This window comes from Nothobranchius furzeri, chromosome 3 (assembly GCF_043380555.1).
Source record: "Nothobranchius furzeri strain GRZ-AD chromosome 3, NfurGRZ-RIMD1, whole genome shotgun sequence".
NCBI classification, from domain to species: domain Eukaryota; kingdom Metazoa; phylum Chordata; class Actinopteri; order Cyprinodontiformes; family Nothobranchiidae; genus Nothobranchius; species Nothobranchius furzeri.
The window spans coordinates 4,156,173-4,179,730 of NC_091743.1; the positions used below are offsets into that span (position 1 = coordinate 4,156,173).

Consider the following 23,558-nt stretch of genomic DNA (forward strand, 5'->3'; position numbering starts at 1 on the left):
CACACTCCTGACGCACACACACACACCATTACACACTCCCAACACACACACACACACCATTACACACTCCTGACACACACACACACCATTACACACTCCTGACACACACACACACCATTACACACTCCTGACACACACACACCATTACACACTCCTGACACACACACACACCATTACACACTCCTGACACACACACACACCATTACACACTCCTGACACACACACACCATTACACACTCCTGACACACTATCGGGACAGGCACTAGGCGCAGGGACACACTCACATTTCCGACACACACACACACCATTACACACTCCCGACACACACACACACACCATTACACACTCCCGACACTCACACACCATTACACACTCCCGACACACACACATCATTACACACTCCCGACACACACACACACACACACCATTACACACTCCTGACACACTATCGGGACAGGCACTAGGCGCAGGGACACACTCACATTTCCGACACACACACACACCATTACACACTCCCGACACACACACACACACCATTACACACTCCCGACACTCACACACCATTACACACTCCCGACACACACACACACACCATTACACACTCCCGACACTCACACACCATTACACACTCCCGACACACACACATCATTACACACTCCCGACACACACACACACACCATTACACACTCCCGACACACACACACACACCATTACACACTCCCGACACTCACACACCATTACACACTCCCGACACACACACACACACACACACCATTACACACTCCCGACACTCACACACCATTACACACTCCCGACACACACACACACACCATTACACACTCCCGACACACACACACACCATTACACACTCCTGACACACACACACACACCATTACACACTCCTGACGCACACACACACACCATTACACACTCCCAACACACACACACACACCATTACACACTCCTGACACACACACACACCATTACACACTCCTGACACACACACACACCATTACACACTCCTGACACACACACACCATTACACACTCCTGACACACACACACACCATTACACACTCCTGACACACACACACACCATTACACACTCCTGACACACACACACCATTACACACTCCTGACACACTATCGGGACAGGCACTAGGCGCAGGGACACACTCACATTTCCGACACACACACACACCATTACACACTCCCGACACACACACACACACCATTACACACTCCCGACACTCACACACCATTACACACTCCCGACACACACACATCATTACACACTCCCGACACACACACACACACCATTACACACTCCCGACACACACACACACACCATTACACACTCCCGACACTCACACACCATTACACACTCCCGACACACACACACACACACACACCATTACACACTCCCGACACTCACACACTATTACACACTCCAGACACACACACATCATTACACACTCCCGACACACACACATCATTACACACTCCCGACACACACACACACACCATTACACACTCCTGACACACACACACACCATTACACACTCCCGACACTCACACACCATTACACACTCCCGACACACACACACACACACCATTACACACTCCCGACACTCACACACCATTACACACTCCCGACACACACACACACACCATTACACACTCCCGACACTCACACACCATTACACACTCCAGACACACACACATCATTACACACTCCCGACACACACACATCATTACACACTCCCGACACACACACATCATTACACACTCCCGACACTCACACACCATTACACACTCCCGACACACACACACACACCATTACACACTCCCGACACTCACACACCATTACACACTCCCGACACTCACACACCATTACACACTCCCGACACACACACACCATTACACACTCCCGACACACACTCACACACATTACACACTCCCGACACTCACACACCATTACACACTCCCGACACACACACACACACCATTACACACTCCCGACACACACACATCATTACACACTCCCGACACACACACATCATTACACACTCCCGACACACACACACACACCATTACACACTCCCGACACACACACACACACCATTACACACTCCCGACACTCACACACCATTACACACTCCCGACACTCACACACCATTACACACTCCAGACACACACACATCATTACACACTCCCGACACACACACATCATTACACACTCCCGACACACACACACACACACACCATTACACACTCCTGACACACACACACACCATTACACACTCCCGACACTCACACACCATTACACACTCCCGACACACACACACACACACCATTACACACTCCCGACACTCACACACCATTACACACTCCCGACACACACACACACACCATTACACACTCCCGACACTCACACACCATTACACACTCCAGACACACACACATCATTACACACTCCCGACACACACACATCATTACACACTACCGACACACACACACACACACACACCATTACACACTCCCGACACACACACACACACCATTACACACTCCCGACACACACACACACACACCATTACACACTCCCGACACTCACACACCATTACACACTCCAGACACACACACATCATTACACACTCCCGACACACACACATCATTACACACTCCTGACGCACACACACACCATTACACACTCCTGACACACACACACACCATTACACACTCCTGACACACACACACACCATTACACACTCCTGACACACACACACCATTACACACTCCTGACGCACACACACACCATTACACACTCCTGACACACACACACACCATTACACACTCCTGACACACACACACCATTACACACTCCTGACACACACACATCATTACACACTCCCGACACACTATCGGGACAGGCACTAGGCGCAGGGACACACTCACATTTCCGACACACTCACACACCATTACACACTCCCGACACTCACACACCATTACACACTCCCGACACTCACACACCATTACACACTCCTGACACACACACACACACCATTACACACTCCCGACACTCACACACCATTACACACTCCCGACACACACACACCATTACACACTCCTGACACACACACACACCATTACACACTCCCGACACTCACACACCATTACGCACTCCCGACACACACACACACACACCATTACACACTCCCGACACTCACACACCATTACACACTCCCGACACACACACACACACCATTACACACTCCCGACACTCACACACCATTACACACTCCTGACACACACACACACCATTACACACTCCTGACACACACACACCATTACACACTCCTGACACACACACATCATTACACACTCCCGACACACTATCGGGACAGGCACTAGGCGCAGGGACACACTCACATTTCCGACACACTCACACACCATTACACACTCCCGACACTCACACACCATTACACACTCCCGACACTCACACACCATTACACACTCCTGACACACACACACACACACCATTACACACTCCCGACACTCACACACCATTACACACTCCCGACACACACACACCATTACACACTCCTGACACACACACACACCATTACACACTCCCGACACTCACACACCATTACACACTCCCGACACACACACACACACCATTACACACTCCCGACACTCACACACCATTACACACTCCCGACACACACACACACACCATTACACACTCCCGACACTCACACACCATTACACACTCCTGACACACTCACACACCATTACACACTCCTGACACACTCACACACCACTACCAACGTTTAGATGAATCACAAACCCGCCGAACGGGAGGAGGGAGGATGTACTCCCTCTTCGAAGCGGTTGACGCCATTACAGCGCCGGACGATGTTTCAGTTTCTGTTTCCTCACGTATATATTCATGCAATATTCTTTATTATTGTTATTAGTATTAGTGAGAGAAAACGGAAACTGTATTACAGAAAAATTAGCTACAAATACTCAACATTATTGTTTTAGACTCTTGCTGATCATTATTATTATTTATGCTTTCATTTTTGTTACAGTTTATATAAATGAGTGGATCTCAGAAATTATTTTATGGAAGTACTTAATTAATTAATTAATTTGTTGTCTGAACGGATTGTGTGAAACTTTTTTTTATTTACAGGTCTATTTCTGTATAGTTAACTGCATTTTTTAGTAAAATACTTAGTTGCTATGAACACTTTACATTTATATTATTAAAACTTAGAATGTAAAGGTTGTTTAGATGTATAGCAGGTTGAAATACCCCCAAAAAATGGCACCACAGCATGTAAAAATATAAATATAAGTTCTGGCAAACTTGTTCTATGGCAGGTCTTAAAGGATTAATAATAATAATATAATAATAATAATAATAATAATAATAATAATAATAATAATAATAATAATAATAATAATAATAATATAATAATAATAATAATAATAATAATAATAATAATAATAATAATAATAATATAATAATAATAATAATAATAATAATAATAATAATAATAATAATAATAATAATAATAATATAATAATAATAATAATAATAATAATAATAATAATAATAATAATACATTTGATATGGAGCACCTTTCAAATACACTCTAGGTCACTGTACAGTCAGGTTAAAAATAAAAACATTCAATGACTAGAACATTCAATACACAAATAAATCATCAGATGCAGCACTGATAACTGTTACACTGAATAGGCAGTTTAAAGCTGGTGAATTTTGAGATTAGCCTGAAACTGGTGAAGGGTGGTCGTGTTCCTAAGGTGAGCAGGTAACGAGTTCCATCGGGAGGTACTTCCCATAACTGGACTGATCCTAAGCTAGCTGAAGCCAAGCTACACATTGCATCTCTGACCCAATATCTCACTTTGAACCAGCACGCACACACAAACAGACACGCTTCATGTTGTTCAGTCTTTGGTTAGTATATTTTCTATCTATCTGTGTCTTCATTGCAGTTATTTTACGTGTAAATGTATGCATTTATGTTAAACACTATTTTGGGACATTGTTCACAGCTAAAGAATATTGAGTAAAAGGTGGTGGTCAAAACTGGGTTTTGTGCTAAATTACAGAGAGCAGTTCAAATCAACCAGTCAGTTATGACTGAGTCCAGCCACGCTCCATCGGATCCTCCCCAGCCCTGGCCAGTCTGGAGGGTGGGATGGTGCGACGGAGCAGAAAGCTCAAATGGCTCCGGCTCGTTTGGAACGGCTTTAGCACCAACTTCGGACTATTTAGATTCAGGCTTTTCTTTGAGTCCAGAGCAGATAGAGCTACTCAAGTCCTTTATTTAGAAAAAGGATGCATTTGTGTCTTCTTCAACTATGTATGGCGTACTGCCCTTGTCTGAAGCAGTCACTACGTCATGTTATTTGTTGTCCAATAGCGTGAAAACCACTCATAGATTTTGCCCCATGACTGAGCTCTGTCTATGGGTTATGAACAGAGTTTATATACATCTATAGGATGGCTATGTTAAAGGGTCTTTATGATGCAAAATTCGTATTTTTCACTTTTGTTGTCATGGCATATTGTTATTTCCTCATGAAAAACAACAGTTTTTGTCTTCATGCATGTCTTTTCCTGTCTCAGCTTCTTTCCCCCTTTAGCTTTACTCTGCTATTTCAAAAACATGCATGGTTGTTTCATTATGCTTCTCTCCAGTGCATCCAGGTAGGCTCAAATCTGTAGCCTTCTTCCTGTGGACTGTAAATACGCTCAGTCTCTCTGTTTAGCTAGCAGGGAGTTTATCTAGTCCGTACTTTAAATAATGACCAGAACCCAAAAATGGATTTTTGTTTGCAAGAGAAACGTGATTTCTGTCTGGCCTTTGTTAAGAAGAGGTAAATCTGCAGAAACCGAGCCAGAATGTGACCGTGAATTCACAAACTGCCTGTTGAACCAACACCAGAACCGGAGTGGGTTCTCAGATGGATTACTTCTTCAACCTGGTGTCATTCCAGTGTTAACATCGCCCAATGGCTCGGTCAGAGCAGTGGGGAGCGAGAGAGAGAGAGTGTATGTGTGTGTGTGTGTGTGTGTGTGTGTGTGTGTGTGTGTGTGTGTGTGTTAGCAGCAGGAAGTGTTTATTTATAATAATGGTGAGTTACACTTCTTAGCCACGTTGCCCAGCCCTAAACCAATAATGGATGAAAACAACTTTAGGACAAAACTGCTGTACTTCTTTCTAATTTCAGTATGAAATATTTATGTTTATGTTTATGTTTATGTATTTAGCAGACGCTTTTGTCCAAAGCGACTTACAAGTGATAATCGGCATGTTGCCCTTGAGGCTAACAACAACAATAACAACAACATTGACATCAGTCATGGAGAGGAGGGAACAAGGAGTGGACAGTATAGAGGGGGGACGGGTGCAGGGTGGGTGCTAGTTTAGAAGATGCTCTCTGAAGAGCAGGGTCTTCAGGAGTCTCTTGAAAATTGAAAAGGAAGCCGCAGTTCTGGTAGTGCTTGGAAGGTCATTCCACATTTGTGGAACGATGCATGAGAAGAGTCTGGATTGTCCGGAGCGTGGTGTAGGCACTGCTAGCCGACCATCCTGTGATGACCGGAGCGGCCGGGCCGAGACGTAAGCCTTTGCAAGAGGATTCAGGTAGATGGGAGCCGTACCATCTCGGACTTTGTATGCTAGTGTTAGCTATTTGAATTTGGTGCATGCTGCTAGCGGTAGCCAGTGGAGCTCAATGAACAGAGGGGTGACGTGTGCTCTTTTAGGCTGATTGAAGACCAGACGCGCCGCTGCGTTCTGGACCATTTGAAGAGGTCTCACAGTACAGCCTGGAAGACCAGTTAGAAGGGCGTTGCAGTAATCGAGGCGGGAGATGACAGTAGATAGCACCAGGAGCTGGGTGGCATGCTGTGTTAGGTATGGTCTGATCTTTCGTATGTTATTTCGGTTCAATGTTTTGTTTCAGTAGACCAGTAAACCTCCAGTTATTCACATTAGAATAAAAAAACGCACATGTCCTTTTTCACTTTTTGCAAATAATCAACTGAATAACTATCAGAACCACACTGTTTTCAGAGTTTTACTAAACACTTGGTTTGTTAGCAGACAGTGAATGTTCAGATGTTTTACAGTTTCTTGAGGATCACTGATGAAGGAGGCACATACCTTGCAGTTTAGCATATTCTGACAGCCGCTGGTAGTTTACCATAGCTGCCTGCACCAGACACTTCCTGATGACCGTTTTGACATCTTCTTGAGGGACTGGGGTGACAATGTCTTTCATCAGAACCTTAGTGTGAGACAAAACAGTGTAGATAAAGTAACTGAATCAGAATATAAAACCAGCCATCAGCTGGAAGGTGGTCAGCATCACAGTATCTGGTGCAGCAGGTAGGAATATATCCCCATCAGTTCGTCAAAAGATCAGTTTTTTTTTTTCAAATAAACCATCATTTATTTTAGTATCGGCCCATAAACCATCCTTTTGTATTGAAGCTAATGGATGAGAAATATGTTAATAGTACAAATGTGTTAAACCTCGTTATTCATATGTACCTTCCCATAACAGGTCATGCAAATCCTGGCTGGCATGCTCTTTCCCACACATCTGTTAAATTACGCTCCACCAAAAAATAAATTCACCAGCCACCACTGATGGACATGGAACACTTAAAAAAGCTGATTTTTTTTCTTTGCCGCCTGAAAAATTCTTTTTCAGGATGCATACCTTCTTGGAAAAATGCAGTAGTAAGTTCATAAATTCATAGCCCTACATCTTCACAGTAGCTGTACAATGTTTTAGTTTGATGAAGTGAAAAACAACAATTTCACAGAGGTTTGTACATAGACACGTCAGCGTGCTCTCTAACGGCACATCTGTGCCAAGTATATTAGGATTACATTACCGTTTCTTCCACTGAAGTTTTGGAGGAACGTGGGGGGGGGGGGGGGGGGGTGTTCCCGTGGTGGTGGTGGTGGGGGGGGGGGTTGCTTTTTCAGCGTGAGAAATTGAATGTATGATGCGCGAGCGTGTGAAGGGGCTCAGAGATGGCAGCACGGTACTCACCCTTTCAAGCAAGGACAGAGTTGCCTTTAGCGCCCCCTCTGGTCGTCCAAAGGGAAAGCAGTATCTGATCAACAAAAGAGTTGATTTTCATTTAAATCTGACCTAAATGGACTTAAAGATTAGTTGAACCTCCAAGTACCTACCTGAAGTGTGTAATCTGGTTTTTCAAAAGCACTCGAAGCCTCTCCTTGATCTCCTCAAAGCGCTCTTTTTCCTCAGTTGTTACCGTCCCAATACCATCAGGCCTGAAGGGCAAAATACAGATGTGTTTCAGTGCAGAGAAATGAGATGAGCTGCTCCTAACAAATCCTAATCAAAATAGGGCAAAAACACCCTAAAATTCTGAAATAAATCAAAAACGATTAAAGCAACACAGTAAAAATGGTGTGGAAGTCCAGTTCAACGCGAATTAAAAGCCAAGGAGTAAAAGTTATTGAAAATAAGAGAAACACCAAGAGTCTTTAGGAAATCTGGGTGGATCTCAGCCACCTCATGGGCCCTGCCACCAAGGAACTCAATGACTACCTCAGTGACCTCAGCACCAATGATTGGAGAGCACATCCAAAAGCACAGTCCACAGACTCAAGTTCCTCCCTTGAAGAAATATTCTGTACCAGCAGTCCACGATGCCCTGAGTCGAGGTCAGTAGATGCTGGATGATGAACCAGATTCACCTTGAAGTTATTCTTCATGGACTGGCATTGATCAGAGATCTTTGTTTTAATTAATTTCACTCCAAATTCTAATTGTATGAGATTTTTAATTTGGGGTTTTCATCATCTGTAAGCCAAAATCTTCACAGTTCTAACAAATAAAGGCTGAAATACCTGGCTCTGCATTGAAAGAGTCTATCTGATACATCAGTTTCACCTTCAAAGTTAAATTACTGGCATAAAAGGACTTTTGCACTATATCTGAATGTTTCTAGTTTTAATTTTATAGCTGCTGTCCCTGTTCCCCCTCCCCTTCTGCCAGGAGCTACAAGCCACTTCTCAAAGTGCTAACAAACACTGGAGGGACTCAGGTCAGATAGTTGTATTTTACCTACTTTACATCATATAACAGGGTCAGATTGTTACATTTAAGCAGTTCTGAATGTATTTTCAAAATGTTAAATATTAAACTATGTAGAATAGAATAAAATAGAAAAGAATAGAATATATTTTATTGCCACTATACACAAGTACAATGAGACTGAAAGCAGTTCCTTCAGTGTAGTCAAATACATAATAAACAATAAATAAACACATGGTGCAAACTTGCACTATATACATATTGGATATTGCAGTTCTGGTCATTATCATGTATATAGTGGATAATGCACAGATTTATGGGCAGAAGGGAGACATGATGTTGGGTTCTGGTTGTAATGTACCTGTAGCTCCTCCTGGAGGGCAACAGGTCCCAGCCTGGGTGAGAGTTGTCCTTGACTATGGTTTTAGCTCTGTTGAGGCAGAGGGAGGTGCGAATGAAGGTGTAAATATCCAAATAGGGAGGGTGGGGGCAGTCGACAATCTTCTCCGCTGCCTTTACAACCCTCTCAACCCTGTCTGCCATGGTGTAGCTGCCGTACCATACTGTGATGCAGTAGGTCAGCAGGCTCTCAATGGACAAGTAGTAGAAGGTCAGTAGCAGGCTGGAATCCAGGTTTGGCTTCATGAGGACCCCCAGGATGTGTAGCCACTGCTGAGCCTTCTTGACCTCAGCTGTGATGTTGTCTGCCCAGGAGATGTCAGCAGAGATGAGCACGCCAAGAAACCAGAACATACTGAGCCTCTCCACACATTCCCTGTTGATGAAAAGTGCTTCTAACTTGGTACTGTGCTTGCTCAAGTCCATGATGATCTCTTTAGTTTTGTTGGTGATGGCTAATGACTTCAGGGCCTCCTCTATAATCTGCCTTGTCACCCTTTGAGATGAGTCCAACCACTGGAGATTTTTTACAAAAAGGCATAACATTATTAGAATTGATACTGTTACATTTTTTTTTTCATTACAGTAATTTACACCACACTAAAGCCCTATTGCCCCGAATCAGAAAATGCAAAAGGAAAATGTTTTCATTACTTTTTTCGTAGTGAGGAAGTCAAAGGGATAATCCAGATCACAGTCTGTCAGAGCCAGGCACTGTAAACGACATTTGTGGTTTGGCAACATTTTAATATCACTGTTTATTTAATAAAATCACGTTGGTTTTCCACACCAGTTGTTTCCATGGAAAGCATGTAAACACTGAGCCGTTCTGAACCAAAAAGTGCCATCTATGGAAGCGTTGTTTGCTAGGCTGCATCTGTTAGCACGATAAACAGCAGAGTAGTGAAGATATTCAGAATTAAAGTATATTGCTTGAGGTTAGCATGACACATTTTACACTTCAAAGGTTTGAAAATATTGTACATAAAAAAAATGTAAAAATTAGTTCACTGTACTGTGAATTGGTCCCGGCAGCCACCCCATATTCCTGGTGCATTGGTTCAAATCACGGTCTCGGTAACGAGGTGAATAAATCCAGGCTAGTCTGGCCTTAGCACAAAGTGCCAAATACACTCATACTTTCATTATGAAACAGCACACAGAAAACATGTTACTGATGCGTGCTAATGAGTACTTTTCATGTACAATAGTTGTAAAACACATATACCGTAAATCCTCTAATACAGGCCCGGGTCTGTATTTGACTCAAGCTCATCAAGCTCCAGGCATTTATTGGAAGGAGGACCAGAATTAGAGGCAGGCCTCAATTTCTATTTGAGCAAAATGAACTAATGGTTCGCTGGAGTTTTTGACGATTAAAATTGCGCCCACATTTTCAAAGTTAAACACATTTATTTTAACAACGGTAGTTTCTGCTTCAGCCCTCTCCCCCTGCGCAGCGGCCGCAAACTCACTGATGCGCCTGCAGCCTCTCGGAGTTCCTGCTGCTCTAAACATTAAAATAATTATTTCATTTTCTGTTCCTCACTTCTTATTACCTTCAATGGTGTCTGTTTGTTGCAACCACCAGGTACAAAAACTAACGTGTTTTTATTTGACTATTTTTCTGTCCTGTCTGTTTATTATCTTCCTCCATCTCCTCTCAATCCTAAAGAAAAACTGCTACCTGGCTTCATATATATTCACCTTATGAGTTACCTTTGAACTGCAGTTCTAAAAGATCTACCGACCGCAAAAACAGCGGAGTGCACGCTGCTCGCCGGCCACATCAGTGAGGTAAGTAAGTAAGTAAGTAAGTAAAAGTTTATTTATATAGCGCCTTTCACAGATATAAATCACAAAGCGCTGTAAAACATGACAAAGATCAGGGCAAATACCTCTAACCAATACAAACATCAGAAAAACAATAGCAGTGTTAAACGTAGAAAATAAAATCATGAGTATAAACAAAGTGAAGGTGTGAACCCGAACAAAGCCATCATTCTGAAACATTTAGGGAGGGAACGCCTGGATGAAAAGGTGAGTTTTTAGATGATTTTTAAAGACCTCTACAGTGTTAGAGAGACTGAGATTTGAAGGTAGACTGTTCCAAAGTCTGGGTGCAATAGTCTGAAAGGCCCTGTCCCCTTTGGTTTTCAGTCTGGTTCGAGGAACAGCCAGGAGGTTTTCAGATGTGGATCTAAGGTTCCGAGAGGTGGTGTGTGGGGATAAAAGCTCAGATAGGTAGCTTGGAGCCTGGTTGTTAAGAGCTCTATAGGTCAGGACTAAAACTTTAAACTGTATTCTATATTCTACCGGGAGCCAGTGGAGGGACTGTAAAACTGGAGAGATGTGAGCTCGTCTGCTGGATTTGGTTAGGAGTCTGGCTGCTGCATTTTGGATGGCTTGAAGGCGTGAGAGGGAGGTTTTGCTGAGACCAGTAAAAAGAGCGTTACAGTAGTCTAAGCGTGATGATACAAAGGCATGAATGATTTTTTCCAGATCTGCAGTAGAAACCAGTTTACGGACTTTTGAAATGTTTCTCAGTTGAAAGAAACAAGAGTGGGAGATGGTTTTGACGTGTGAGTCTAAACTTAAAGCTGGATCAAAAATAACTCCCAGGTTTCTATTGTTGGCCTTGGCTGATGGGCAAAAAGAGGCAATTTCTTGCTCGATTTTTGGTTGAAGATCCGGGGCTGCAGCGATCAGGGTCTCTGTCTTGTTAGCATTTAGGACAAGAAAGTTGCTGGACAGCCAGTTACTGATCTGGGTCAGGCAGAGTACAAGTGTGGCCAGCCTGTCCAACTGGTGTGGCATAAAGGACATATAGAGCTGAGTATCATCAGCGTAGATGTGGTAGGAGATGTCTGGGAAAGACTGAATGATGCCAGCTAGGGGAAGAATATAGAATGCAAATAGTAGAGGCCCTAGAACTGAACCTTGTGGGACCCCGCATGTTAGAGAGGCAGTGTCTGAGGAGAAGGTTTCTGACTTCACTGTGAATGTTCTGTTAGTGAGATAGGAAGAGAGCCAGTCTAGAGCAGAACCTGAAATCCCAGCCAGGGCCTTTAACCTGTTTAGTAGAACGTTGTGGTCTACAGTGTCAAAAGCTGCACTGAGGTCAAGCAGGACCATGACAGAGCATTTCCCTGCATCAGCAGCCATCAGGAGGTCATTATGCACCCTTACTAGAGCAGTCTCAGTTGAGTGCTGCTTCAGAAAGCCAGATTGGAAGGGGTCAGAGATCTTTGACTTAGAAAACCAGGATCTGAGTTGGGTTTCAACAGCCTTCTCAAGTACTTTACTGATGAAAGGTAGCTTAGAAATGGGCCTAAAGTTACTGGTGGAGCTGGCGTCAAGGTTGGGTTTCTTTAAGAGAGGAGTCACTACTGCATTTTTAAAGTAAGATGGAACACAGCCTTGGCTCAGTGAGCTGTTGATTATAGTCAACAGAGATGGACTGATAGAGGCAAGGGACCCGACTAAAACAGAGGGAGTTAAGATGTCTGAAGAGCATGATGAGAGTTTCATCTGACTGATTATTGAGGTTAAGTCATTTAGTGTAATTGGGGAGGAGGTGAAAGACTCGGAGCACTGGGGGGCCTCCCCTCCTGAGGGGGGGAGGGCTGGTGGAATGCTGGATCTCAGATTCAGCACCTTGTTTTCAAAAAGTGGAGAAATCTGTTACAGTCATCAGCTGAAGATAGCTGAGCCTGCTGCGGAGGAGAATACACGATGCTGGAGATGGTACCAAACAAAACCTTAGGATTGTTCTTATTTTGACATATGAGGTTGCTGAAGAAAGAAGACCTGGCATTTTCTACAGCTTCGTTGTATGACTCGAGAAGTTCTTTAAAATATTTGCGATGAACAACCAGACCTCTACTCTTCCACAGTCGTTCCGCTTTTCCATAGGAGCGTCTAAGTTCAAGAATCTGGTTGTTCAGCCAGGGTGAACTAGATCTTTGAGAATGTGAGACTTGTTGGCGATGGAGCGCGCGTTAATCAACATCATTTTTGCGGAGGAATCTGGCGATGTGTGTGCCGCGGGCTTGATAATGGCGGGCGGCTGGCGGGCTAAGCTACGTAGCGACTCCAGGCTACGCCAGCGGAGGTTCTTTGTCTCCCGCGCCTTCAGGTAGCGTCCCGCATCAGGGGCTCCACATCACCGAGGGCAAAACAGGTGATGCGCCCCGATCCACAGCAGCGAAACGCATCAGGCACAAATAAAAGACAGAAAACATAAAAGGAAATGAGCTGACATGAACGATCGCGTGTTAAATTAGTTTTTGAGGTGGCGACACCTGATTTGATAATGTTACTGTGGCCGTGCTCAGGACGCAGATGTCTGGAGTGCGTCAATCCACAATCAGAGCTTTGCATGTGCAAGCTGGTTAAGGTTAGGATGGGTGAGGGGAATGTTAAATTGCAAGAGGGTAAACGTCACAATTTGGTTAAATGTCCGTTTTACGGCGGGTGTCAGTACCGACGCTCTGGCACAGCGCGTTGCGTCCTGACACGCAGGAGCTTGTCACCTGCTGACAGCAGGCTGCTATCTTTCCGGAGGACTGCATCTTGCCAGTCATTATCACGTGACAGAGACTAGTCGATGACAGGCATAAAAAGTCACTAGAGCGGTGAAGTCGACTAGTGACTAGTTCATACAACCCCTGCTACTGCTCCCCAGAGTGTTCTGCAGCATAATCAGCACGTTCTCTTTGAATTTGATATCAAATTTTCGCCTCCTCTTCGTCTCCGCATGATTAAAGTTACCCTCGCGGTCTATCAGTGGCAAATCAAAAGTGAGACGGATGACACAACTGCCCCCCATACTTCCTTGGTACCATATTCCACCCGGCCAAAATAAAAAAAAACGGCCATTATTCACCTCCGCCGACACCGGCCAAAATATGATACCCGGCAGTTAATCAAATACAGGCTAATTTTAGAGGATTTACGGTGTATATATATATATATATATATATATATATATATATATATATATATATATATATATATATATATATACACATATACATATACATACATATGTATGTATATACATATATACATATATATATATATATATATGTATATTTATATACATATATACAGAGAGAGAGAGAGAGAGAGAGAGAGAGAAGGGGGGGGGGGACATGCCCTGATGTGGGGGCTGGGGGGTGCGTCGACATGGTCGGGACATAGAAGGGGGTGCGCAGTTAAATAAGTTTGGGAACCGCTGTATTAGAGCCCATCACACCAGCAAGACAAAGGAGATGGTCATAGACTTCAGGAGGGAATCAACCCATGCAACAATGGTGAAGATCCACGGAAAAGGCATGAGGCGAGTTCCGACTGTAGGAACCTTTTGTAGTTCCTAGAACCATTCCAGGAACCAGCCCCCTTTTGCGCGTTTGTACAGACAGGAACTAGGAACCTATTCCCGTAGTTCCTAGAACCATTTTAGCTCCTACTCTGAGGCTGGGACTTTCTGTGGTTTCTATGGACCTAAGGTGACGTCGGTGCTTGGTGAGCTCTGCCTCTTGCTTGATTTCCGCATTTTTTCCTGTTCTGAATTGTGTTTGTTGCTTTAGAAACAGACTGGATACTCCTGCTGCCGCCAACATATCTCGCCAGGATCGAACAGGTAAAGAAAACAGTCTTAATGCATTTATAAATGTTGCATCTCTTGATAGAATGGAAGGAAATTGTCCATTTTGGGATTAAATCTTGGAGTGAAAGTCGCCAATAGAAAGTTTGTGTTTGTACCAAATTTTTATGTAGTCGTTTAGCTTTCTTTTTGATGAATTTTTGCTTTGTTCATTATGTTCGCACGTGTGAACCACGTGCTTTAACACAAACAACGCAAATACATACCACGTTAAATGTCTTAAATTAAATATACTGTGCGCATTAATCTTAAAGTATAAGCAGTGCAGAGTTGCTATCATCTATAGTACGTTATTATGGTGGGCTGATTTGATTAATATGTGTAGTTTATAACTTATCACTAAGTCAGTAAGTTAGTTTAGGACACAGTGTGTTACTGATAAAGGGTCTCATAACTTGTTTTATTCTGAAATGTTCATCCATCCAGCTGCTACACCAGAGCCAGCGTCTGCAGAGGCATCAGCTTCCTTCAGCCAGCTGCTGGCAGCCTCTGCCCCCCACACCAGGTTCAGAACTGTCTTATTATATATGTAAATGTGTAATCTCTGTGGTCATCAAATGGTTTAATTCTAAAATATTTAACCATTCAGCATCTACACTGTCTGCACCTACAACCTACTACCTACCAGCAGCCCTGCAACCCCAGATCTGGTACACACATCTCATTCCACAGAATTAGACTTTAGTGTATTATATGGCTCTTGTGTGTCAATTCTATCTCCACATCCATGGTTTTTTCTAGGAAGGAGAAAAAGGGGCGACACACATCTGGCTACTGTGTAGGAGATGCTCGGGTCAGAGGCTGAGCAGGAGGCAGAGAGATGAACGGTTTAAGACCATGATGCAGTTCTTCTGTGAGCTGACAGAGAGGGAGTCAAAAGAACATCCAGCTCAGGAGGAGCCAGTCACCAGCAGAAGCTCATGGAGGGTCTCTAGTCTGCAGTGAACACGTTAGCAGATAAAAAGTGAACTTGTGACTACACGTGCACAAAGCATATCATGCACATGTGAACAGTTATTTTTACACTGAAATACTTGAGTTTGTAGCAGGCATGTTTTTAATTAACGACTTTAAGGGACAGAAGTATTCTTTGTCTCTGAGTGATGTCAGCTAGACGTAGTTTGGTCACTAAATATGAACCATTAGTTCACATTAAGCCTTTCTTATCCTCAGGTGTGTAATCTACTCCAGTTACTCGGGTGTGTAATCTACTCCAGTTACTCGGCTGTGTAATCTACTCCAGTTACTCAGGTGTGTAATCTACTCCAGTTACTCAGGTGTGTAATCCACTCCAGTTACTCTGGCGTGTAATCTACTTCAGTTACTCAGGTGTGTAATCTACTCCAGTTACTCGGCTGTGTAATCTACTCCAGTTACTCGGGTGTGTAATCTACTCCAGTTACTCTGGTGTGTAATATACTCCAGTTACTCAAGTGTATAATCTACTCCAGTTACTCAGTTGTATAATCTACTCCAGTTATTCAGGTGTGTAATCTACTCTAGTTACTCAGGTGCTACTCCAGTTACTCAGGTGTGTAATCTACTTCAGTTACTCAGATGTATAATCTACTCCAGTTATTTAGGTGTGTAATCTACTCTAGTTACTCAGGTGCTACTCCAGTTACTCAGGTGTGTAATCTACTCCAGTTACTCAGATGTATAATCTACTTTTTATTAGTTATTCCGCCTCTTAATACGTCAGGCAGGCGGTTTCGTCATGACCGCCTCCAAAAGGTTCCTGAGCGCTGTGCGAACGCAATCTGAAAAGGTTCCTACGGGAAGGATAGTTCTAGGAACTAAAATCTAGGAGGATGGTTCTGGAAGCTTAGTTCCTAGAACTATGCAGTCGGAAAACGCCTTTTGAGATCAAGGGTTCTTACAAGCAGTGCTTTAAGTGGGCCGGTGCGCCGACCTCTCAGCATGCCAGGACTTTTTTCTAGGGTACGGAGAGTACTGGTAGTTTTTCTTTTCACCTATTAGTTCAAATCTCAGAGATTTCACTTTTGTACACCTTTGCTATCTGTCTTAGCTGTGGTAACGCAAAACTTCCCCACTGTGAGATCAATAAAGTCTCATCTTATCCTAATAGTCCATATGAGACATTTCACAGCGTTCTCATGCTGAGGAAGTGATCCTCTTAATGAGTCAAAGAAAACATGTGCAAAATTGCACCATTGTCAAATCGTGTAAATTCATAAATTATTAACAAATGCATTGCTGGACCAGATGCGGCGACAGTGACAGATGCGTTTAACAGAGGTGATTGAGACATTGTTTTTGTCAGACAGTTACAGGAGTGGTTTATAGCTGAGGGAGGCTTCAAAAGAAGACAGACCAGTGGCAGAGCACATGTGTGTGTTTTGAGAATATTTTATCCAAGGTAGGTGCTTCTTAGTTTAGAAGGGGTAGTGGAGGTGAGACACTGGAGATTCAGTCTGACCATTGGACTGTGGGTGATAGCCTGAGGAAAGAACAGTGGCATGAAGGGCCTTACAGAATTATTTCCATACCTGGGAAGTGAATTGGGGACCACAATCCGAAAACATGTTCTGGGGTTTCTGATGGAGGTAGGAGGCATGTTTAACCAGGAGTTGGGCTGTTTACAAAGCTGATGGAAGTGTCTTGAAGGGGATTAGATGACAGGCTTGGGAAAAATGACCAACAACAGTATAATCGACATACCTTTAGATGGCGGTAATTCTGTAACAAAATCTAATGCAATGTGACACCATGGTCTCTTCAGTACCGGTAAGGGCTGGTACAGACCAGAGGAAGTCTTGTTACCAGATGTATTACAAGCACAGTTGGAACGAGTGAGGGTATAATCCTTGACATCTCTGTGAAGAGTAGTTCACCAGAATTTGTAAGATACTAGAATGATTGTAAGACTAAAACCTGGAAGGAATGAGAATTGTGAAGTGTGGAACCAATGAATGAGCAAAAAGAAAAATTGTGACAAAGATAGGTAAATTTGGGAGGTCCTGTGCCAGGGTCAGATTCTTGCTGAAGGGCTTGCTGGATTAGGTCTTTAGTCTCCTGAGTGTGTGTTCCTATTGTGCTGCTGGGGGGCAGTATGGATGCCGGAGTACGCAGGAAGCATAGAACTCAGCCAGTGGGCCACCACCAACACGTCCATGTTTCTAACAGTTTTTCCCCGCTCAGTGATGCACCCACTGACAAGCCAACACGGATCATTGGAAGCTCCATAGTAAGAAACGTGGCATTAGAGACTTCAGCAACCATGGTTAAATGTTTGCCTGGGGCCAGAGCGGGCGATATTAAATCTTACCTGAAACTGCTGGCTAAGGATAAGCGTAAATACAGTAATATTGTTATTCACGCTGGCGGCAACGACACCTGGTTACACCAATCGGAGGTCACTAACATTAATGTTTCTTTCGGTGTGTAAGTTTGCCAAAACAATGTCGGACTCCGTAATTTTCTCTGGCCCCCTGCCTGATCGGACCAGTGACGACATGTTTAGCCGCATGCTGTCCTTCAACCGCTGGCTGTCTAGGTGGTGTCCTGAAAACAACTTGGGCTACATTGATAATTGGAAAACTTTCTGGGGAAAACCTGGTCTGATGCGGAAAGACGGCATCCATCCCTCTTTGGATGGAGCAGCTCTTCTTTCTAGGAACATGGCCAGTTTTATTAGTCCTCCATGACAACCCAGGGTCCAGACCAGGAAGCAGAGTCGTAGTTTAACCCACCCCTCTGCAGCTTCTGTACTGTTACCCACCCACTACCCCATAGAGACAGTGTCCTGCCCACGGCCAAAATCACACAGTTTAAACATCAGGCTTTATAAAGCAAATCATGGAAATCTCATAAATATTAGAACAAATTCAACTGAGCAGAAAACTAGAAAAATGAAATGTGGGTTGTTGAACATTAGATCAATTTTTTCTAAGACTTTGTTAGTTAATGACTTGATTTGTGATCTTCAGGTTTCTTTGCTCTCTCTCACAGAATCCTGGCTGCAGCAAGAGGACTATGTTAGTTTAAATGAGTCGACTCCTTCAAATTATTAAAATCATCATATTGCTTGAAGTACAGGGCGAGGAGGAGGAGTAGCAACCATTTTTCCATTCAGACCAATTAATCAGTCCCTTACAGATTAATAGTTACAGTTCTTTTGAACATCTTATTCTTAGTTTTCCTAATCCAGATTGCAAAACTGTAAAACCACTCTTGTTTGTAGTTTTGTATCATCCACCATGCCCTTACTCTGAGTTTTTGGATCAAATCTCTGATTGTAGCCTTTAGTAATATCTTAGACTCAATTGGTTTTACCCAAAGAATACATAACCACCCACTCCTGCCATCAAACATTAGACCTTGTGCTGATTTATGGCATAGTGTGTAAGGAAATAACGATATTTCCACATAATCCAGTCCTCTATGACCACTTTTTGATAACCTTTGAGTTTTTTATAACCGAGTTCTCGAGACATGAAAGTAAATGTTCCTACAGTCGGTCTCTATCTGACAACGCAGTTGCATCCTTTAAGTTAAAGTTAAAGTCCCATTAGTTGTCACACACACTGATGTGTGTGCGAAATTTGTTCTCCGCATTTGACCCATCCCCTGGGGGAGCGGTGAGCTGCAGACACAGCCGCGCTCGGGAACCATTTGGTGGTTTAACCCCCCAATCCAACCCCCTTAATGCTGAGTGTCAAGCAGGGAGGCATTGGGTCCCATTTTTTCAAAGTCTTTGGTATGGCCCGACCAGGAATCGAACCCTGATCTCCCAGTCTCCGGGCGGACACTCTACCACTAGGCCACTGAGCTTTAAATCAATTGTTCCATCTTTACTATCCTCAGCATCTCAGAGGAACGTAGCAGAGGACAATATTTTCATTTCTAGCCCTTCACAAATTGATGATTTAGTTCGCAATGTTACGTCTTCTTTATGTGTGGCATTAGATGATGTTGCCCCTTTAAAAAAGAAGGTAATTAAGCACAGGAAGCAGCGAGTTAAGTGCTGTAATGCCCAGGAATGGTCAGTTTTCACTTACAGATTGACCTACATGCCACCGGTTATCTACAGACACAAATTCCATTATCTAAGGTGGATTTTACATTCTACCTTCCAACAAGCCCAGAAGGTTCAGCAGCTCTGAACACATGATAAAGCATTGTCAACATAATGTTCCCTTCTCAAGGTTCTTCTCTGCCAAGCCTGTCTGCTTATCTAGAGTGTCCTGCACAGAATAAAGGACTGAACCGTTATAACAGTAAATAATCATATGGTCGCATGAACAATAATGGTTGATGAATAATAATAATGTTTTGATTGATCTGTGCTTAAATTATTAAGGTTGATTAATCTGTGCTTGAATTACTGAAGTTGAAATGAATATTATGATGATCAGTAACGTTTGGTTTAACAAGTGAATCATTATCTACACTCAGACACAATGTTCATTGGTGTAACAGAATAAAATTACTGTTTTTCCCCTCCTCTGCACAGGACTAGTCTGCATGAGATATGGTTTCTAAAAAGTAGAGTACATTTAAATAAAATACAAAGAGATCAACAATAAATCAAACAGAAAACAGATTAAAATTTCAAACAGTTTGCAACAAATAAGAGAAAAAAGGTAATTTAAGCAGCAATGTAAGAGTTTAAAACTGTTCATGTAGACATTGTTGTTCAGACTTTAACAATTTTTTGAGTTCTTTGTTAAAACATCCAAAGACCAAGCAGGTTGATATTCTACATTTATATAAAATATCACAGCTTATTGGTCATAAGTAAAGGTAATATATTTAGCTTAAAGGCAACAATATTTACCCCCCTACAGTGCTTGCCCCATAATCAGAAGGTTGCAGGTTCGAGCCCCACTCAGTCTGCCACTGTCGTTGTGTCCTTGGGCAAGACACTTAACCCACCTTGCCTACTGGTGGTGGTCGGAGGGACCGGTCGCGCCAGTGCTCGGCAGCCTCACCTCCGTCAGTGGGCCCCAGGGCAGCTGTGGCTACATCGTAGCTCATCCCCTCCAGTATGTGAATGTGTGTGTGTGAATGGGTGAATGACTGATTGTGTTGTAAAGCACCTTGGGGGGGTTCCAGGACTCAATAAGGTGCTATATCAAATACAGGCCATTTACCATTTATCATTTAGGAAGTTGGCTCCCTGGTTTAATTCTCATTTACGAACTTTAAAGCAAAACTCTAGAAAATTGGAGAGAACATGGCGCTCTACACACCAGGAGGAGTCGTACTTATCCTGAAAAAATGGTCTTGTGCTTTATAAAAATAAGCTTCGACAAACTAGAACTGCTTATTATTCATCGCTCATTGAGGAGAATAAGCATAATCCTAAATTTCTTTTTAGTACAGTTGCCAAACTTACACAGAATCATAGCTCTGAACCATCTATTGCCTTAGCCCTCAGCAGCAATGACTTTATGGGGTTTTTCACAAGTAAAATTAATTCTGTTAGAAACAAAATCAGTTGCATCCTCCCTAATGTGATTTCTTCCTCCTCAGTAAGTGAGGCAGCATCAGAGGTAACTGTAGAACCTCATCTGTGTTTGACACCGTTTTGATCTAGTTGAGCTTTCAGAGTTATCAAAAATATTAGCTTCATCTAAACAGTCAACTAGTATTTTAGATCAAATCCCAACCAAATTATTTAAAGATGCATTTCCTTTGGTTACTGTCCCCATTCTAGATATAATCAATCTATCCTCAGTAAATGGATATGTATCACAGGATTTTAAGGTTGCTGTAATCAAACCTTCACTTAAGAAGCCTTCTCTGGATCCAGATGACCCAATGAATTATAGACAAATATCTAACCTTCCATTTTTATCCAAAGTCCTGGAGAAAATAGTGGCCATCCAAGTATGTGAGCATTTAAACACTAATGCTCTGTTTGAGGAATTTCAGTCTGGTTTTAGAGAGTATCACAGCACTGAAACTGCATTAAGGAGAGTTACAAATGATATTCTCATGGCCTCAGATAAGAATCTTGTGTCTGTTCTAGTCTTGTTAGATCTCAGTGCTGCCTTTGACACAGTTGATCACAATGTTCTTTTAGAAAGACTTGAACATGTTGTAGGGATCAAAGGAACAGCGTTAGGCTGGTTTAAATCCTACCTGTCTGACAGATTTCATTTTGTAAACGTACATGACAAATCTTCATACTCCAGGGTTACTTGTGGAGTACCACAGGGTTCAGTGCTTGGACCATTTCTTTTTACTATATATGCTCCCAATGGGTAAAGTCATTAGACAGCATGGGATAAACTTCCACTGTTTTGCTGACGATACTCAGTTATATCTATCCATTAACCCTGATCAACCTAATCGGTTAAGTAGATTACAGGCTTGTCTTGGAGACATAAAGAATTGGATGACTCAAAACTTTCTGCTTTTGAATCAAGACAAGAGTGAAGTTCTCGTCTTTGGACCCGAAATTCAGAAAAGGAATTTGCTTAGTCAATCACCTGACCTGAATGGCATTATATTAGTCTCCGAGAATAAAGTAAGGAACCTTGGTGTTATCTTTGACCAGGACGTGTCATTCAAATCCCACGTTAAACAGGTTTGTAGGATTTCCTTTTTCCACCTTCGGAATATTGCTAAGATCTTTCAGTCTTTAAGAATCACCTAAAAACACACCTCCTCCGCTTGGCGTTTCCAGAACATGTTTGATTTTGGCCCTCTTTTATGTTGAATCCATTCCACAGTTTTCATTGGTACACTCAATCCATCCACTCAATCCAAATGTGTTTCACACATTTGTCCTTTACCAGAATGTTTCATCTATCTTGTAATTTCCATTTTGTATTTTGTAATTTGTATTTTGTAATTTGAATTTCTTTTATTGTTGATTTATTCAATATATTTACTTAACTGTACCATGTTCAGCGCTTTGGGCTTCCTGACAGGGTTGCGGAAGGCGCTTTATAAATAAAGCTTGGATTGATTGAGTGAAGATTAGAAGCATCCTTTCCAGGAGTGATGCTGAAAAACTAGTTCATGCATTTATTACATCAAGACTGGATTACTGTAATTCATTACTCTCAGGAAGTCCACAGAATGTAGTTAATAGTCTTCAGCTTGTCCAAAATGCTGCAGCTAGAGTTCTGATGAGAATTAAAAAGAGAGATCATATCTCTCCTGTCCTAGCTTCCCTACATTGGCTACCTGTTAAATTCAGAATATATTTTAAGATCCTTCTTCTCACTGTTGAGGGTCTGACCTCATGAGGAAATTACTATGCAGTGATTTTCTCCAAAATGACTGTGCTTAAATTGCTCTGAAAAGCAAATAATCACATCAGCGCCAAGAAACTTCATTTCCCATGATGCTTTGCACACGGAAGCATTGGGATGATGTCA

The 23,558-nt window shown here is 42.8% G+C and overlaps 1 protein-coding gene across 4 annotated transcripts in view; it reads right to left on the reverse strand.

Annotated features, from left to right (window-relative positions):
• Nucleotides 1-23,558, reverse strand: part of LOC107373568 (calcium-dependent secretion activator 1) — a 603,181-nt gene that overhangs the window by 363,814 nt on the left and 215,809 nt on the right. For all 4 annotated transcript variants that reach the window (XR_011520070.1, XM_070549106.1, XM_070549105.1 and 1 more), the window contains exons 14-16: nt 8,261-8,362; nt 8,118-8,181; nt 7,217-7,340 (exon numbers count right to left, since the gene is read on the reverse strand). Coding sequence is in view for 3 of the 4 variants with exons in the window: in XM_070549106.1 (XP_070405207.1) it covers nt 7,217-7,340; nt 8,118-8,181; nt 8,261-8,362 (290 nt within the window). In the remaining variant the exon portion in view is untranslated. The remainder of the gene's footprint in view (nt 1-7,216; nt 7,341-8,117; nt 8,182-8,260; nt 8,363-23,558) is intronic.